Source organism: Cotesia glomerata, linkage group LG8, assembly GCF_020080835.1.
Source record: "Cotesia glomerata isolate CgM1 linkage group LG8, MPM_Cglom_v2.3, whole genome shotgun sequence".
Classification (NCBI taxonomy): domain Eukaryota; kingdom Metazoa; phylum Arthropoda; class Insecta; order Hymenoptera; family Braconidae; genus Cotesia; species Cotesia glomerata.
In genome coordinates, this window is record NC_058165.1 from 5,158,253 (window position 1) to 5,179,457 (window position 21,205).

At 27.1% G+C, this 21,205-nt stretch overlaps 2 protein-coding genes across 2 annotated transcripts; both read left to right on the top strand.

Annotated features, from left to right (window-relative positions):
* The first annotated feature begins 1,398 nt into the window (after nt 1-1,398).
* Nucleotides 1,399-8,007, top strand: LOC123270716 (ankyrin-3-like). The gene is made up of 2 exons (XM_044736872.1): nt 1,399-1,481; nt 4,780-8,007. Exon 2 carries the CDS (start codon nt 4,798-4,800, stop codon nt 7,975-7,977), a length of 3,180 nt encoding a protein of 1,059 aa, XP_044592807.1. The 5' UTR covers nt 1,399-1,481; nt 4,780-4,797; the 3' UTR covers nt 7,978-8,007.
* A 1,754-nt stretch (nt 8,008-9,761) lies between these two features.
* Nucleotides 9,762-20,468, top strand: LOC123270553 (melanotransferrin). Its single transcript, XM_044736665.1, has 4 exons — nt 9,762-9,819; nt 11,916-13,444; nt 14,025-14,113; nt 19,475-20,468. Exons 1-4 carry the CDS (start codon nt 9,777-9,779, stop codon nt 20,451-20,453), a joined length of 2,640 nt encoding a protein of 879 aa, XP_044592600.1. The 5' UTR covers nt 9,762-9,776; the 3' UTR covers nt 20,454-20,468.
* The last annotated feature ends 737 nt before the right edge of the window (nt 20,469-21,205 follow it).

Sequence of the window (21,205 nt, forward strand, 5' to 3'; positions counted from 1 at the left end):
TTTAAGAACTTCTCAGATCATTTTAGAATTTTTTAGAACATTCTCATTTGATCAGAATCTAAAAGTAAATTTCAGATCTTACCAGATCTTTCTAGACCTTTTTGGAATATTCTAGAATTTTTTAGAACATTCTTAACCGATTCGAACATTGGTATACATATTAAAGCTTTCTAGATCATTCCAGAAATTTCTAGAATAATCTAGACCATTTTAGACCAATGATAGTCTCACATTTTTAAAGTTAACTAATTACTTAATTAGAAGTTCAAATACTCGACAAAAGATGGTGACACTACACTTAATTGCCAAGTTGAAGAGTTGGAAAAGCCCTTTTATCTCTAAAAACACGCCCTTTAGGTTAGAACGGGAACTTTCTTGTTCGAGGGGGGATAAAGGGCTATCACACTATATAAGTCCCTTTACCGTGCCGGAACTCCTTTTTAAGTTTTATCGGCACGCACATTTTATCAACTTAGTTTTATTATATATAATGATATGTAATGTATTTTTTAAATAAAAATTAAAAAGTGATCAACCAACGATTGAATTCAGTGAAGTATTTTATTATCTGATTGAAAGTAAAATAATTGCTTTATTTATTTTAATTTAATTTAATAAAATTGTGCTAAATAAAATAATTAAATATTTTAAAAAAAATGTCAACTATACTTTAAGAAGAAATATTAAATTCCACATTTATAATTAAAAATTTTGTTGAAGAAATAATAAAATTAAAAAATGCATCTGACAATATCCTAAATATTTTGTATAAAATTTTTTTTTCTTTTTATTATTAAATTTTAAACTACTCTAAAATTTTTGAAAATCTAATATTGGCTAATTTAACACTTAAAAAAAATAAAAATTAAATTAGAAAATTTTTGTAATTTTTTATTTTTATTGAAAAAATTGCTACAAAAAAATTTGACATGTAGAAAATTTGAAAAATTATGCGTGTAATTTTTTTACTCGCAATTTAATTGTTGAAAAAAATTAAAAATTTTTGAACGTCAAAAATTACAAAATTGTAGTACCATAAAAAAAAATCCATTTCTACTAACATCGAGTTGGCGTGGGGCCTTACTAAACTATAGCTAATTAATCAAAGAACAAAGGAAAGCCAGCTTTTGAAGATCAAACAATTAATTTTATCGGCATCAACAATAATTTGATGATTAGAAATTTCTTTTTAAAACAATTTAGATGTAAGTATTAAATAACTTTAATATTTTTATTTATATTCAATTATAAACTTTATTTAATTATAATAATTAGGTATTAATATAAAAAAATCATTTTTTGCATGATTTCAGTTTGGCGTCTACCATTGCAATTTTTACCTAGTACTGGATAAATTAATTACAAAAAATTATATTTATCTATCAATAGTAAATATTAAAAATCATCAAGATTAATTACCACGATTTAAACTTATTTTACAATCTAATCTAAAAATCAGCTCATCCAAAAGTGATTAAACAAATAAAAGGTATGTATCGAAATGAAGTTAACCTGTCAATTTTTTTAATTTTTTTAACAATTAAATAACCATAAAAAATTTTTAATAAAAAAATTCTACGTCGATTTTTTTTTTAAATATTTTTTTGACCATATTAATTAAATTAGATATAAAAATTCCAAAAATTGTCAGATGTCTACTAATTTTATGACATTAAAGTTAGCAATCACTTTTTATTTTATTTTATAGAAACATTTTTTTCAAAAAATTATTTTAAAAAAATTGTATTTGTTATTTTTTTTAAAGTTTACATGTTAATTTTTTTTTTTCATTTTTTCTAATAATTTATTTGTCAAAAAAATTCTAAAAATTATCAAATATCTGCTAAATTAATTTTAATGAATTCATGACATTAATGTCAGCATTCACTTAGCCAATTTTTTTCTCTACTTTACAAACAAATTTTTTCCAAAAAATTATTTTAAAAAAATTCCTCTTTTAATTTTTAGATGTCAATTTTTTATTCTCATTTTTTCCAATAATTTATTTATCAAAAAAATTATAAAAATGATCAAATATCTGCTAAGTTAATTTTAACGCTCATATTTCAGTATCATAAATTTCCTATTTTATAAAAATATATCATGACATTAAAGTTAGCAGTCTTTTAACCATTTTTTTATTTTTTTTTAACAAGCAAATTTGTTCAAAAAAATTTCATTTTTAATTTTTTTAGATTTCTACATCTCAATTTTTGTTCCAAATTTTTTTTGCAATAATTTGTTACTAAAATTCTTAAATTATTAAATATCTACTAAATTAATTTTCAATTATTTCATGACATGAAAGTTAGCAGTCCTTTAACCAATTTTGTATTTTATTTTACAAACAAATTATTTTTCAACAAATTCCTCTTTTAATTTTTAGTTGTCAATTTTTTATCCTCATTTTTCCCATAATTTATCTATCAAAAAAATTATAAAAATGATCAAATATCTGCTAAATTAATTTTAAGGCTCATATTTCAGTATCATAAATTTCTTATTTTAAAATATATATCTCGACATTAAAATTAGCAATCACTTGATAATTTTTTAATTTTTTTTAACAAACAAATTTGTTCAAAAGAATTGAAATTTTAATTTGTTTAGATTTCTACATCTCATTTTTTTTCCCCAATTTTTTTTGCAATAATTAATTTTTTACCAAAATTCTTAAATTATTAAATATCTACTAAATTAATTTTAACGATTTCATGCCATTAAAGTTAGCAGTCACTTGACCATTTTTTAATTTTTTTTAACAAACAAATTTATTCAAAAAACCTATTCTAAAAAAATTGAATTTTTAATTTTAAAAAATTTTTCCATCTCAATTTTTTTTTACAATAATTTATTTCTCACCAATATTCTTAAAATTATAAAATATCTGCTAAATTAATTTTCACAAACATATCACTGCATTAACAACACCGGCACATAAAAAAAAAAAGTTGTCAGTACTTTTGACGGGACCCATATATCTTTATGTATTTTGACCCGCTGAATCCGAATTTGAGGTCAGTTTGATCCGTACACCGTCAAATTTTTGAGAAAACTTTGAAGAACCGAAAAAAATGACGAAAATCGGCAATTTAGGCGATTTAAAATGATTTAAAAAATTTTTTTGACCTAAACTAAGCATGATTTTAATGTATTTCGACCCGCTTAATACTTATCTGAAGTTTATTTAGACCATAAGCCATTAAAAATTTAAGTAAATTCCAAAAAACCCTGAAAAATTGCAAAAAAAGCAAAAAATAACAAAAAATTCCAGATATTGTGTTAAAAAAATTTTATAAAATTAGATCAACCATCAATTTTTTTTATATCGTTTTTATTACACCTGTGTCTTGGTGCAATCCTCTTGCAACACTACTGTTAGGCCAACAATCAGGGTTCACGAAATATCCCTGCTTTTTATGTTTGTGGGATAGTCGCGATCGAAAAAATCACTTAAAAAATCATCTTAAAAAAGAATGGCCAACGAGAACGAATTTGAATCCTGGTTCTCACAATGTTACCCGAGAACCTCTAATTGATCCTTCCAAGTACTTACTACCGCCACTTCACATGAAGCTTGGTCTTATGAAGCAGTTTGTCAAAGCTTTAGACAAAGATGGCAACTGTTTCAAATATTTGGGGGAAAATTTTCCAGCTATAAGTGATGCAAAATTGAAAGAAGGAATTTTCGATGGACCCTAAATTCGGACTTTATTTAAGGACGATAATTTCGAATATGAAATGAACGAGATTGAGAGAGCAGCATGGGCAAGCTTCAAAGAAGTATCACAAAACTTTTTTGAGAATACGAAAAGTGAGAATTACGTGAATTTAGTTGAAGAGTTGTTGTACAACTACGATACTTTGGGTTGTTTCATGAATTCAAAATTGCACTATTTAGATTCTCACCTTTCAGACTTTCCTGAAAATCTTGACGATTACAGTGAAAAGCAAGGCGAAAGATTCCATCAAGACAGTAGTGTAATGGAAAATCGTTATCAAGGAAAATGGGATATCATTATGATGGCTGATCATTGTTGGACACTGAAGAGAGATCTACCTGAGAAAATAAAAAAGCGAAAGAGAAACCTTTTATGTAGGTCATTTGAAGATAAAAGGGTTATATATATAAGCGGAGAATGAATTAAAATTCAAAAATAAACGGTTTTGAAAAGATTTTTTTAAAGAATTTAAATTTTTTGAGGATTTAGGTCAAAAAATTTAAAATTTATATTCCACAGATCGGATAACATGTTTGATTTGATTTTCAGTGGTTTTTCGCCATTTATTTAGATTTTGAGAGATGTCTGAGCCATATAAATTCGAGATTTATATTCGGCGGATCGAAATACATGAGAATCATGATTGATCTAATTTTATAAAATTTTTTTTAACACAATATCTGGAATTTTTTGCTATTTTTTGCTTTTTTTGCAATTTTTCAGGGTTTTTTGGAATTTACTTAAACTTTTAATGTCTCATGGTCTAAATAAACTTCAGATAAGTAGTAAGCAGGTCGAAATACATTAAAATCATGCTTAGTTTAGGTCAAAAAAAATTTTTAAATCATTTTAAATCGCCTAAACTGCCGATTTTCGTCATTTTTTTCGGTTTTTCAAAGTTTTCTCGAAAATTTGACGGTGTACGGGTCAAACTGACCTCAAATTCGGATTCAGCGGGTCGAAATACATAAAGATATATGGGTCCCGTCAAAAGTACTGACAACTTTTTTTTTTTTGTGTGCCGGTGCAATTAATTGCCCAAACTTTTTTCTAATTTAAGCAATCGAATACCACCATGGATTATCAAGATTTTTACACAACCATCCGCCGGAAGATGATGCAAGGTAATCTATCTATCAACTCAAGATTTCCCGGACCATTAGAATTTTACCCCTCAATTTTGCAAGTATCAATAATCCACCAAGACGACCAATTAACCAACTACTTGCTGGAGCACAACGCTGACGTAAACCTTACAATTAAGTGGCGTGAAACAGACGCGATTGACATCAGCGAGAAAGCATACATCAGGAATAAGTACGGTAAGTCTCCTCTTGATTCCGCAATTAAAATCAGAAATCATAAGTTGGTTAATAAATTGATAACTTTCGGCGCGTACATTCCTCAGCAAGATAAGTGTCATAACATACTTAACGCTGTAACCGAAGAAGGTAACTATGAAATGGCTGAAAGTCTGATAAATCTTGGCTTTAACATCAATTATAAAAGCATAGTTACTGGAGAGACACCCTTGCACACATCTGTGAGATTAAACCGCAGAGATTTAGTAGAACTTATGATCCAAAAGCGCGCTGATATAAATGCTAAGACAATTTCTTCCGTAATTTTTGATGACATTGGTTCAAATGAAACTGAAGGTCTAACTCCGTTGCATCTTGCTATCATTGATAAAAATCAAGATATGGTACGAATTCTTTTGAAGAATGGTGCTGAGTTTGATGAACTAGCGATTAGTTTAGCGAAAAGTAATAAATTTTTCGAGCTTATTAAAATTGTAGCTTCTATAAATGATGAAAAAACTGATTTGTCTAAAAATGGTGCGGAATTTATATGGGCAGTAGATAAAGGTGAATATTTAGTCGCTGAAATATTGATAAATAAAAAAAATTCATGGTCTTTATCGCTCAGTCCTGTTTTTATTAAAAAATATTTTAAATTTGTAGAATATTTAATTGAAAAGGGCGCTAATGTAAATGAAATCCAACATTTATACACAACACCTCTGCACTTAGCAATTAGTCAAAAATACAATGAAGCCGCTAAATTTTTAATAGACAACGGAGCTACTTTGTATCATACAAATGATCATATTGATACTTTGCGCTTGGCGATTGACATGAATAATCATGAAATAATAGAATATATAATAGGAAATGAAAGAGATAATTTTATCTTCCGAGCGTCTTTGCAGTGGGCTATGGAAAGAAATAATATAGAAGTTTCTAAATTTCTAATAAGCAAATGTCCTAATGTGAACTTTGTTTTTGGTAGAGAAACACCGTTACATCGAGCGGTAATGAATGATACCTTAGAATTAGTTAAATATTTAGTAAAAAAAGGCGCTAAAGTAAACAAAATAATCGACGGAGAAACTCCATTAATTATAAGCATTCATTTAACCAGAAATGAAATCGCTAAGTATTTAATTGACCACGGAGCTGATGTAGATTTTAATTATAATGGAATAACGCCTTTGCTTTTTGCAATAGGAAAGAATAATATCGATGTTGCGAAATATCTTATCCAGCATGGTTCCGATCTTAGCGCTCTTGTTAATATAACTCAATATTTTGGAATTGAAAGATTTTTCGGATGGTCTTCAAGTGACGTTTCTTCTTACAATTTTTGCAACGGAAGATCAGCGCTAACTTTATCAATTGATCTGGGAAGAAATGAAATAGTTAAATTTTTGATAAATAAAGTAAATTTAAAATCTCCGGAAAATAAAGCTGCGCTTTATTTAGCTATCAAAAATGGAGAAACAGAAATTGCTGAACTTTTGATTAATAAAGAAGCTGATATTAATTATATTTACCAAGATCCAAAAGGATCTTCAATTGGAATTCCTCCTTTGATTCTTGCTATTTGCAAGCGTAACAATTTAATTGTTAAATGTTTATTAGAAAAAGGCGTTAATATAAATGCGATTTGTAAAGATGAAGAGCTGCTAATTTTGGCTACTCTTTATGAAAACGAAGAATTAGTCGAATATTACATCAATAAAAGCTTCAATGTTAACATTATTGTTAGTCTTCAAGACACATATCTTCGCGGCATTGACTATAGCTCCAGAGAAGTCAAAGGCAGCGACATCTATGCCATTTTGAATCGCGCTACAGCTCTTGACGCTGCTATACACACCGGAAATGCCAAAATATTTGATTTATTGATTAATGGCGGAGCTGTAATCGCTAAAAATGTTCATCATAAAAATCCCTTGCGCTTTGCGGTGAAGAATAACTACCGCCATATTGTTGAGTATCTTATTCAAAATGGCGCTGATATTAACAGGATTGAAGACGATAAATCATTGCTGATGGAAGCTGTTTATTGTGAGCACTCTGAAGCCGTTGAATTGCTGCTTAAAAATAAAGCTGATGTAAATCTTAAAACTAAATTGAAGATTACTGCTCTTGATGTGGCTATTAGTCAAAAAAATTATTTAATAATGGAGATATTAGTAGAATTTGGCGCTGTTAGTTTAAGATATAATTTTATGGATAAACCGATATTGTATCTGGCTATTGAAGATCGGAGTTACCATCATGCTATTGCATTAATTAAACGGGGTGCTGATGTTAATGTTGTTTACAAAAATAAAACATTGCTACATGTTGCTCTTGTTAAGGGAAACTCTGATGTTATTAATTATCTTCTTGTCGCTGGTTTTGACGTTAATTATCTAGATAAAGATGATAGTAGCGCGGTTAATTATCAGTGCCCCGTTTATCAATACTATGAAGATGATTATAATTTTGGTGAAGAAATAAATTATAATGAAATTGTTAAGGAGCATATTGTCAAGTTGATAATTGCTGATTTTTATGTCTGCAAACAAAATAAATTGGCTGTTGGTTGTGATTTTGAACAGTTAAGTGTTGAATGTACCAAAGAAGTTGAATTGATGAAGAAAACATTTGTGGTTCCGAGAGTTAAGATTTCTTACTATGATTTGTTACATAAACTTGATTTTAAATTGGCTGAAAGGTTTAGGTTTGTTTATAGAAGCGATGAGAAGAAAATTAGTTCTGTTGTTGATAATATTCGTTTTTTGTTTGTTCACTACCGAGGAATTGTTTATTTTCGGGCTAAAAAAATATTTACTATGGCAAGATCACTAGTTCAAGTTGAAGATTTGATTATGGATATTTTTGGAGGGGTGTTGGAAGAAGATATGGTACCTGAGATTACTAAATACCTCAGTATGGAGGATGTTAATATTATTTGTCGATAATTGTAATTTTTGTTATTTGTTTTTGTTTATTGTTGTTCATTTTTTGTAATAAAAATTAATTTTTTGTTGTATTTAATATAGAATTTTTATAAGTTTATAAAAAAACAATCTCAATTAATTTATAAATTTATATGTTCATAATTACGTACCGTTTTGTTATAATTGTTAATTGTTGTTTAATAATGTAATTATTAATTTTGATAAATAAAATTAAAAACTTTATTTGATTTATTTTTTAGTAGTTAAAATTTATTTTTTAAAACAATTAAAATATAAAATTACAGATTTTAAGATCTTCAAAATTATTATATTAATATATATGTAAAAAATTAATTAATATTATATTTAATAATTAATTAATATATGTAAAAAAAATTCAGTTTTAGATTATGTATTTGTTGTAAAATTGGAAATTTAAAATCTTAAATTTTATAATGTGTTTTTTGTTGCTGTAAAAAAAAAAATCTTGGTATAAAAATTTAAAGTAAGGTATTATTTTTTAAATGAAATTAAATCATAAATCATAAATTGATAATTTACAAATTATGGCACTGAAGATGAAGTTAACATGATATTAAATTTAGCGGTCAATTGACAATTTTTTAATATTTTTAACTCATATGTGAATTCATATATGAATTTGCTTTGAAAAATAATTTTTTAAAAAATTGCTTTTTTAGTCTTTTAAAATTTCTGAATATCAATTTTTTTTATATTTTTTTTGTCACAATTTATTTGTTAGAAAAATTCTTAAAATTATCAACTATCTGCTAAATTAATTATCATAAAGTTAACTGACATCTGATAATTTAAAAAATTTTTCTTAACAAATAAATTATAAAAAAATTTGCAAAAAATTACGGTAAAATAAAAAATAAAAAACTCTAAGTGCTATTTTTTGAAAATATTTTTTAAGTAAAAAAAATTGTTTTTTTTTCTTTTTAATCAAAAACTGAAATCAGTTACCTGACATTTTTTTGGATTTTTATTAAAAATCAATTATAACAAAAAAATTTATTATTTAAAATTTGATATTAAATTTAGCTGTCACTTCAAAATTTTTTAATTTTTTTTAACAAATAAATTTGTTCCAAAAATTATTTTCAAAAAATTACATTTTTAATTTTTTAAAATTTCTACATGTTAATTAAAAAAAAATTTTTTTTAATTCATTTGTCACAAAAATGATTAAAATTATCAAAATATCTGCTAAATTAATTTTAATAAAAATTTATGAAAATTAATTTAGCAGATATTTGATAATTTCAAGAAATAAATTATGGCAAAAAAATTTATAAAAAAAAATTGACTTAGAAATTTTAATAAATTAAAAAAGCAATTTTTCAAAAATATTTTTTTGGAAAAAATTTATTTGTTAAAAAATAATAAAGTGACTGCTAACTTTGTCATTGAAAATTTGCACATAATTTTTTGAAATCTCCATGAAGAATTTTCTTACATTTAGTTTTAAAATTTTTTTTTTAATTTAGAAAATTGACAGATGTCTATTAATTTTAGTAACATATTTTTATCATCCCATGTTAAAAATTCTCAAGTTGAATAATATTTGAATTTCTTCTATAGATGGCAGCAGCGACCACGCCCTATGTCACATAGGCGCGGTTCATGCTGACGCTAGACTATGGCGATTACAACAATACACGCATAGTTTCCATTGTATATGTTTTATATATTTAATAAATGGAACATAGAATATTTTCAAAACAAATAAAAAATTATTGTTGAATTTTATAGTTACACTTTATCTTTTTAAATTTGTTATCAATATATTTTTATAAATGAAAGTTACCGTTTTATTTTTGTTTATAACCATCGCTAGAGGTATGTATACTCTATATTATTTATTTAATTACTTAATTTATTTTAAAAATTAACAACTTACTACTAATTACAATTAATTTTGATTACTTCTTAATATTACTAATTTCAATAATTTATTTTAATAATTTCTGATTGTTTTGTTTATACACTAGATTATTTATGATAAAATATTTTTGGTGTCAGTGATGGTAATAGTTAAAATTCTCAGCTGCATTTATTAAAAATTATTAATTTTTTTTTTTCAATATATTTTATTTTATAACTAAAATCAAAATTCAAATTTTATAAAAAAAAAAAGTCATTGAAATTATGAAGAATTTTAAACAAATATAAATTTGACATTTTTTTATGTTGAAATATATCTTTTTAAATAAATAATTAAATTTTTTACTAATTAATAAAAAAAAAATTATAAAATTTTAGAATAAATTCTGATTCACTGTAAAATTATTTAAAAAATCATTTACCATAAAAATAATTACTTCAATCATCTATTATGATTCATAATATACAGATGTGTATGACTCATAACATAAAAACAGTAACTCAAAATTTATGTAATTAATTGATTTTAATTATGGGTGATTTTTTAGATTTAAAAATTAAAATAACAAAATAACTAAAAAAAATTTAATATTTATAAAAATTGACAAAGTCAGAATTCTCAATTGTAATCATTAATAATTTTTTGAAAATTTAAATTCAAAATGCAATTAATTATATGATATTGAAATTGAGAGACATTTGTTAATTTTTATAATTTTCTTAACAAATAAATTAGATCAATAAAATTTATTTAAAAAATTCCATGTCTAGAAGCACTGAAAAATTATAAGTACAATTTTTGAAAAATATTTTTTTGGACCTAGTTTATTTTCTAAAAAAAATCAAAATATTGTCAAGTGTCTGGTAATCTTAGTGTCATTTAATTATTTTAAATTAAAAAATAAAATGGTTTAGAAAAAGTTAAAAATATTTTTGTAATTCTTAATATAAATAAAAACAACTAATTTATAGTATAGATAGTTAGATAGATAAGCTCTCCTTCAGGACCATCAACAATACTTATACTAATTTACTTGACTTTATTCGAGAGGAAAATTTTTGAACCCAGAAAATAATTTTGAAGAGGGTAATTGTCTTGAATCAAGACGAAAAATTCTTGACTCAAGTGAAATTTACTTAAATCAAGTAAAAATTTCTTAGTTTAAGAATTTTTTTACTCAAATCAACAAGATGAAGTTCTTATATACTTGATTCAAGAACATTTTTTTTTTTTTTTTTTCAGTGTACACATTTGATACAGTATTCGCAATAATTTGAAAGACCGATACTAGTTAACAACACTAACATATTAAACCACAAAATTTATGGTAATTACATTGATTGCAAGAAGAAAAAACAAGCTTGTTTAAAATAAAATGTTCGAAGTTGTCAATTACTCTAATATCAGCCGGTAATGAATTCCAAATTTTTATGCCATGAATCGAGAAAGAGTTTTCATAAGTAGCAGAATTACTTCTTTGTAATTTAGTTTGATTTCTTTGTAAAATAAACAAGCTATTAAATAATTTCTTCTCGCATTAAGTTTTAACCAGCCTAATTCTTATTAATATGGAGTAGTGTGTTCAAATCTCGAAATTTTTAAAATGTATTTAACAAATGAATTTATTTTACGCTGCAATCTATGCTGTAATTTGCCTAAGATATTCGTATAAGCGTCACAGCAGTAATCGAATATGGGGAAAATCAAGTATAATTAAAAAAAAAAATTTTAATATAAAAATTTTAGAAAAAAACATCTCAAATATTCAATAATATATTTTAATTGATTTTGAAATTTTATAATTAAATTATTTATAAAAAAATTATGAAAATTGAGTTAGCCGACATCTAAAAATTATTATAATTTTTCTTATTGAGAAAATTTTTACAAAAAAATAAAATTTCATTTATAAAAAACTTGAAGAACTTTAAGTGCAATTTACAAAAAAATATTTTTTAGTCCTAATTAAATTGTAAAAAAATTAAAAACGTCGGATAACTTTAGTATCATAAAAAAATGTATTTTACATTAAAAAAAATTTAATTTCCAGGTCAATATCTCAGCAACTATGACCCCAAAAACAAAAACAACCAGAACACGGACTCGAACATAAACTCGAACAATTTCGACAGCTCTCGGCCGAACATCGACCCGTCTCTCCGCCAACCAAACATTCCTTACGCCATAAAACCTACCAAAAACAACACCCTGGTGTTCTGTACAACCTCGAAGGAAGAGTTTGCAAAATGCAACGCATTTATGGTGGCAGTAGACCGCGAAATCGCTCGCTTCGGGCGCGACTACGTTTCACTAAGATGCTACGAAGCTTCTAAAAAAGAAGAATGTATGAAAGTCCTCGACTCGGAAACAGTCCACGTGACAACATTGGACGCGGGAGAAGTGTTCATCGGAGGGCGCTACCACAGTTTAGTCCCCATCATGCAGGAAATCGACGTGAACCGAATTAAGTACCAGTACGCAGTAGCAGTAGTGAAGAAAGGGACTCTCAGCGACGTAACTTCTCTGCAGCATCTTCGAGGAAAGAAAGCTTGCTTCGCCGGAACTGAGACTTTAGCTGGCTGGATAATTCCTCTTCACACTTTAATGAAGCACGGCGGGCTTGAAGTTATCGACTGCAACAATCATGTTAAATCTACGCTCAAATATTTTGGACCCTCTTGCGCCGTTAACTCGCTGGTGGATCGCTACAACCCTCTGGGAGACAATGAAGACAAACTTTGCAAGCTCTGCATCGGTGAAATTCCCGGTAAATGGTGCACCAATGCAGATCCTTATGCTGGCTACGAAGGAGCTCTTAAATGTCTGATTGAAGCTGGAGAAATTGCCTTTTTATTGCACTCAACTGTTGATCAATTTTTGGCCACTAATTATGATTACAACTCCGTCAAAAAATCCGACTTTGAGCTGCTATGTCCTGACGGGTCTCGTTCGGATGTTGATAATTATCGTAATTGTCACTGGGACCAAGTCCCCACCCGTGCTGTTGTTGTTTCTAGTGCCACTAGGCCAGAAACTAGACGACTGTATCAGAAATTTTTTGAAAAAGCTGCTAAATTATTCAGCAAAGGTATTCCTGCTAACTCCACTAGTTTTGGAGATAGAGATAGAGATAGATCTTACGGAAATGAAAGATTTGATAATCGTTATAATGATAATAATTATAATTATAATAATAATAATAATGATGGATATGGAAATTATGGGTATAACAATGAAACAAACCGCGGATTCCTCGATGAAAATAGAGACGGAAATTTTGTAAATTCGAACGATAGATATGAAACAAATTCTAATAATTGGAATGATCCATTGGCAGTCAGACCACTGGAAGTTTTTGACTTGTTTGAAAGTGCTCCCAAATTTGGAAATGTTCATAATTTGTTGTTCTCTGACAGTGCTACGGATTTTATTTCTTTACCTGATAATGAACAAACTTATTCGTCTTATTTGGGGCAGAAATCTGAAGATGCTATTTTGGGAGTCAGGAGTTGTACTGTTGAGAGGATGGTACTTTGTGTTACTTCGCAACAAGAGTTTGATAAATGTGTTAAGATGAAGGTAAAATTTTTTGTAATAATTATTTGAAATAATTAATTTTTTTTTTTGTTTATTTTTTTATGACATTTAAATTAGCAGTCACTTGATCAATTTTTTATTTTATGTAACCAACAAATTTGTTCTGAAAAATATTTTATAAAAAAATGCATTTTTATTTTTTTTTTTTAAATTTCTGCGTTATTTTATTTTCAGTAATTTATTTCTTTAAAAAATTCTAAAAATTATCAAATATTTTAGAGTTTTTATTATTTGAAATATTTAATTCTAAACAGCTGATAGATTAAAAAACAATTATTTAAATTTTATTTTTTTTTTTTTAATTGATAATTTCTTAAATTATAAATGATTTTAATATTATGAAAATATATTTATTTGTTTAATAAAATAAAAAAATGGTCAAGTGGTAATTTCAGTATCAAATTATAGAAGTAAATTAATAAAATTTTTTAGAATAAAAACAAAACTTGAGAAAATTGCTAAAATAAAAAATTTAATTTAATTAATTAGAAATTTTGGTACAAAATAGTTGATACGTTGTTTCAATTGGGACAAAAAAAAAATAAATAAAATTATTTTATAGATTGCGTTAAAAGCTCAGCTGTTGAAACCGGAGTTGAGTTGTGCATTATATCACAGTCAGATCAAATGTATGCAGGCTATTCAAAATGGGTAAATATTAATTTAGTTTTGCATTGTAAAATTAATTTTATTGATATATATCGCGTTACAAATGCTATAAGGGCGTATGAAAAATTTTTTTCAGAAATTGACATAATTATGTTCTAAAATAATAATACTAAAAAAAAAAAAATTTGTTTTTCAAAATTCAATCTTGTTTTGTTCCTATTATACTTATAGAACATAATTATAACAAGTATCTTTGCAGTCACTATGTGACTATCGTGACTTGTGAACTATAAATAAATAAAATTTTATTTTATTAAATAATGACTTTTGTTAAATTTTACATTCTTATGTATATAAGAATTTTATATGTATGACATTTTTGATATTTGTAAAATATATAAAATATATGAAAAATTCATGTGGGTACTCAAATAAAAGGTCTTGATAAGTGTAACATCAAAATAAGCTTATATCTTTAAAAATATTATTAGTTGATAAAATAATATGTAATTTCTTAATTATTGACATTTTTGAAGATAAAAGCTCATTCTGATGTTACACTCATCAGATCTTTCATTTGAGTATCCACATGCATTTTGATACATATTTTGTATATTATAATATTTAATATATTTGTGTTATATATAAAATATATAAAAATGCATGAGGGTAATCAAATGAAAGGCCTTGATGAGGATACTGTCGAAATGAGCCTACATCTTTACAAATATCATTAGTTGACAAAATAATATATAATTTCTTAATTCTTGACATTTTTTGAAATATAATCTCATCTTGATGTTAGACTCGTCGAGACCTTTCGTTTCAGCACCCACATGTATTTTTCATATATATTTTGTATATATGATATTTGTTATATTTGAGATATATATAAAATATATAAAAAATGCATGTGGGTACTCAAATGAAAGGCCTTGATGGGTATACTATCGAAATGAGCTTATATCTTTAAAAATGTCAATAGTTCATAAAATACAAGGTCATTTCTTAATTATGTATCTAAAGTATTATCGAATGCAGCCTATATTATAATAAACTGACTAGGGTAGAAGTACCGGTTTCGGCCATCTTAGGGCCATTTTTGCCTCTTGATATTTTAGTTAATTTGTAAAAATTTAACTATTCAAGTAGAATTTTTATAGAATTTATAAATTAGTACATTTATACAAATTGAATTCATAGTCTTGCGCTTATAGAATTATTTATACAATAATTTGGAAATAAAGTGGTCAAAAAAGGTACACTGGCCACAAACGGTACTTCTATTCTATAATTGAGAATGATATGAAACCTTGAAAAGGCCCAGATTCAAGTCAAGACCGTTGCAATAACTAACTTTCACTATACAAAAAGACTTTATCATATGACTATCCTGGAGAAAAAAATTTTTTTATTCTCTTAATGATATAGATTACTTTTAAAGAAATTATTCCGATCCTGACATTGAATTAAATTGATGTATTGTAATCCGAGGACCAAGGATCATGAAATAAGTTAATACTAGATTTTTATTTTTCGCATCGTTTCGGAGTTTATTACTCCTTATTCAGGCGTCATAAAAGATTTATGTATTAACCCCGTCAACAAACAATAAATGCTGCTTTGTTGTTTCCATCGTAGTCTACAATATCTAGTCAATACACGAGTTTTACAAAAATATTTTATTTTTAAAAAGTTTTTAGTTAAAACACACAGCCTCCTATCAGTCGAATGTCAACAATTTAATGACGCCTGAAGAAGGAGTAATAAACTCCGAAACGTTGCGAAAAAATAAAAATGCCATTCAGCCTCACCCGAAGTGGAAGGTAGATTTCATGTGATATAAGATTTTTTTTATTTATGTTTATGTAATTTTTAAATTTTTAATCCGCAATAACTTTTAAACGAGTTGACCAATTATCACGTAGTTGACAAAAGTCGATGCAGTTTTTTTAAATTCTATGATGATTTTCAAACCGTGAACTGATCAGATAAAAAATTTCGGAATTTGTTTGAAAAAAACGCTTTTTTCGATTTTTTTCGTCAACGATATCTCACAAACAAATCAAGCGATTTTGACCGGTTTGGCGGTGATCGACGTAGTTTTTCTATGTTAAGAGCTGATTAGTTTTTGAAATCCGTCGGTGAAGCTGTTTAAAAGTCATTCTAAAAAAACGACATTTGAAAAAAAGTTTGTATTATTTTAAAATTTTTGAATAGCCCATAAAATTAATAAAAATTTTTATAAAGTATAAGTGTTATAAATCTAATTGAAGGTAATATAATCAGCTTCACCAGAAAGTTTTCAGAAATGAGCTCTTTTCTGTCAGTCAAAAGTTATTCACGGTTAAAGTCACAAAACTTGAAATTTACAAAATTTTTAAAATTTTAAATGGCCGCCATTTCTAAACTAATCAACCGATTTTTCTCATCTTCGAACTCAACCTCGGTAATTACCCAAAGAATATATGTATCAAGCTTCATCAAGATCGGTTGAAAACTTTTCGAGATATTCTGATGACAAGGCTGGTTATATTACATATATACTAGGGTGTGCCAAAATGTAATTTCCGTGGAGAACCTTTTAAAATTGGAATTTTGAGTTCCTCTTTTAACAAGGGCTGCGTTTGGGCATTTCCTAAGATATTTTGGTGTGAGACGATGTATTTGATTTTCATAGAATTTTGTAACAGAAGCTTAGTTTGGGCATTTCCGGTGAAAATTCAAAATTTGGCCGGAAGTGCCCAATTAAATCTCCTGTTAAAAATCCTATAAATAATCAAATGAATCCTCTCACCCCGAAATATCTCAGGAAATGCCTAAACACAGCTGCTGTTAAAAGTGGAACTCAAAAGTCCAATTTTAAAAGGTTCTCCACGGAAGTTTGGCACACCCTAATATATATATATATACATGATATATATATTAGGGTGTGTCAATTTTAGGCGACTTTTTTTTCAACGAAAAACAGACTGAAAACTTGCATGAAGGTGAGAACAGAAGCCTGTTCAAAGCGGAGCTCTTAATATTAATATTTAGAGGTGTCTGTCCCTAATTTTTCATTTCCCATTTAAATAACATAGGAAAAAAAATTCTTTTACACGCTTTATATTAGCTTCACTTGTATGTCAGTTTGTTTGTCAGTTTGTCAGTATGTCAGTAACTCTCCGTGGGTAATCTGCGCGCCTGCGGCCTTCCTTGGTTCTGGTAGCCGTTTCTCAGGCTCGCTCTCCGAAATCGAACTCTGATTCCCCGTATTTATAATATTTATAAATAATTATTTTTTATTAGCTTCACTTGTATGACAGTATGTCAGTATGTCAGTATGTAACTCTCCGTGGGTAATTTGCGCGCCTGAATATTTTTGATAATCAACAAATAATAGTTTAAAAACTAAAAATCACGCTTTTATAAATAAACCAAACTAAAAAGTAAAAATAAATAATAGTTTAAAAAACTAAAAACACGCTTTTTATAGAAAACCAAACTAAAAATAGAAAATAAATTTAAATTAAGAATAGTGTTAAAAATTTCAATAAATATAAATTAATAATAGTGTAAATAAAAAAAAATGTATTTTATTTTAAAAAGCGTGGGGTGTTTTTAAGATATTATCAAAATGATAATCACTCTACTCATATCTGTCAATAAAATATTTATAACTATTTACACCATGCACCTCACGCTTTTAAATAAAATACATTTTTTTATTTACACTATTATTAATTTATATTTATTGAAATTTTTAACACTATTCTTAATTTAAATTTATTTTCTATTTTTTAGTTTGGTTTTCTATAAAAAGCGTGTTTTTAGTTTTTTTAAACTATTATTTTTTATTTTTCTAGCTCGGCATACGCACCTCATATATATAAGTCAATAGCATATTATTGTAGAGAATTCAACGCTCTACAAAAAAGGTCTCTTACACTTTTATCATAAAGACAGCCGTTCTAAAGTTATTCAGACGTAAACTTCTAAATGTATAAAATTTTGATTATTCAAGTATTAAACTGATACAAATTAATTTATTACTGTCTTAAAAATTATTTTTATATGGATAATTGGTTCTGATGCGCTAATATTTTCATAAAGCTAAAAAATTACTCATGTATCAAATTTTTTTCTTCTTTATTTCATTTACTGTAAGAAAATCATGATCCGAGTTGAATGAATTAAATTTTTGAAAAGTTTCACGGAATTAACAATTTATTACTCTACACGGAGAGAAAAGATAAGTTTGGAAAATCAGAAAAGTGCACGTCTCATAACGCTCATTTATCACAAAAAAATCTGGAAAACGGTTGACCCTAAAGGCCATCCCTGCAACTTCCGCTAATTCCATATCTAAGCGCTTAAAATTGCACTTATGAGGTTTTTGAACTCTTCAAGTCAAAAGTCTGATAAAAGTTTCATAGAACACTATTTTTTGAACTTTCGAAGTGCAATAATTCTTGAATAAATTAACGAATAGTCATTAATAATAATGTATTTCATTAATAATAATAATTTTCTTACAGTAAATGAAATAAAGAAGAAAGAAATTTGATACATGAGTAATTTTTTTTTAAGCTTTATGAAAATGTTAGCGCATCAGAACCAATTCTACATATAAAAATAACTTTTAAGACAGTAATAAATTAATTTGTATCAGTTTGATACTTGAATAATCAAAATTTTATACATTTAGAAGTTTACGTCTGAATAACTTTAGAACGGCTGTCTTTATGATAAAAGTGTAAGAGACCTTTTTTGTAGAGCGTTGAATTCTCTACAATAATATGCTATTGACTTATATATATGAGGTGCGTATGCCGAGCTAGAAAAATAAACAAAAAAAAGAATTTTTTTTCCTATGTTATTTAAATGGGAAATGAAAAATTAGGGACAGACACCTCTAAATATTAATATTAAGAGCTCCGCTTTGAACAGGCTTCTGTTCTCACCTTCATGCAAGTTTTCAGCTTGTTTTTTCGTTGAAAAAAAAAGTCGCCTAAAATTGACACACCCTAATATATATATATATATATATATATATATATATATATATATATATATATATATATATACATGATATATATATATACATTTATATACATACATATATACATTTTTTAACTAATGGCGTTTTTGGAACTTATTTGACTAATTATGACATATGATAGCAAAATCAGGTGAAAATTCCACCATGAGGACTAATGCGATAGTTAGATTTCTAACAAAATCTACCTAAAAATCTAGTATTAACTTATTTCATGATCCTTGGTCTTCGGATTACAATACATCAATTTGATATAGATTACATTAATTTCCGAAAAAAAAAATTTTCTACACCCTTATGGCATCTATAACTTAATGTGTCAATAAATAAATTCAAAAATAACATAATTTTGTACATTCCAGTGAAGCTGATGTCGCAGTATTCGACGCTGGAGATGTTTACACAGGTGGACTAGTGTACAACCTCGTTCCGTTCATGTCCGAAGTGTACAACTTAGGAACTCCTGACTACTACGTAGTGGCCGTGGCGAAAGAAAACGACCAGGCAACAGACATAACATACCTGAAGAACAAGTACACTTGTCACACTGGAATCAACCACGCAGCAGGTTGGATTTACCCATTAGCATACATGATTTCCAACAAATGGATCCGAGGGTACGGATGTGACTCAATCCGCGCAGCAGCTGAGTACTTCACCAAGTCCTGCATTCCAGGTGCTTTGAGCAATGAGTACAACATCGGTGTGCCTTACGACAATATGTGTGACCTGTGTCACGGATTGAGCAGACACTACTGCCGCCGTGACGCTTCTGAAGCGTACTTCGGACACAGCGGGGCTCTTCGATGTCTCGTTGAAGGCGGCGGTGACGTAGCCTTCGTCAAGCACACGACAGTCTTCGAGAACGTCGACGGCAAGCGCAGAGAATTTTGGGCCCGGAACACTTTCAAGAACGACTTCCAGCTCCTCTGTCCTGACGGAACGCGCAAGTCGTCCGACGAATACGAGTCTTGTAACCTGGGTAAGGTCAAAGCCAACGCGATTGTTGCACGTGGTGGAGAGTACGGCTACAACGAAATAGAGATCAATGCCTACATAAATTTATTTGTCTACGCCCAGCAATTTTATGGTCGCAAAGAAGCTGATGAGTTCAGCTTCAGTATGTTCTCCAGCACTCCACCGTACACGGATCTTATTTTCCAGGACGCTACCCAGCAATTAGTTATTATTCCGGAAGATATGAGAGAGTATAGCAGGTACCTCGGGCCAGATTTCATGCGCGCTAAGAGAATCGTCGACTGCGCTGCTGGTGCCAGTGCTACTGAATTTTCTATCCTTGCTTTATTGAGCGTAGGAGTCGCTTTAATTATTAGTAGATAAATTTTTAATTTTCTAGAGAAGGTTTAGGGATAAGAAATTTTAAGAGTTATTTAATAAGACTTTGAAGTTCTCTAGAATAATAATTTTTGATACCGTCCATTAAAATTTTTAGGTAAGGTTGTAAGTAGTTTAATGACTTATACAAGTGAGGTTAATTATTTAATTTTTACCCGATTTTTTAAAATTTTTTTTTATGTAGATCTGTTCTCACTTTATACAGTTGTAATTTTTTATTTTTTTTACAATATTAAGAATTACTGAAATTAGTAGAAATTTAAAATTCTTGAAATTTTTATAACAGATAAATTTTTATAAAAAAAAATATCTTTAAAAATTCAAATATAATTTTTTTAAATTTCTACTTGTAGAAATTTTTTTGATGAATTTTTTTCAAAGTAATTTAATTTTTATAAAAATCTAAAAAATCAATTTCTTTAAATTTTTATAATGACCAGTACAAGTGAGGTAAAATTAATTATTTAATTTTTATCCGATTTTAAAAATTTTTTTATATAGATCTTTTATCTCACTTTATACAGTTGTAATTTTTTATTTTTTTTTAAATATTAACAATTACTGAAATTAGCAGAAATTTTACGAATCTTGAATTTTTTATAAAAAAAAATATTTTTAAAAATTCACACATAATTTTTTAAAATTTCTACTTATAAAAATTTTTTGAATGAATGTTTTTTAATTATAATTTAATTTTTATGAAAATCTAAAAAATTAATTTCTTTAAATTTTCATAA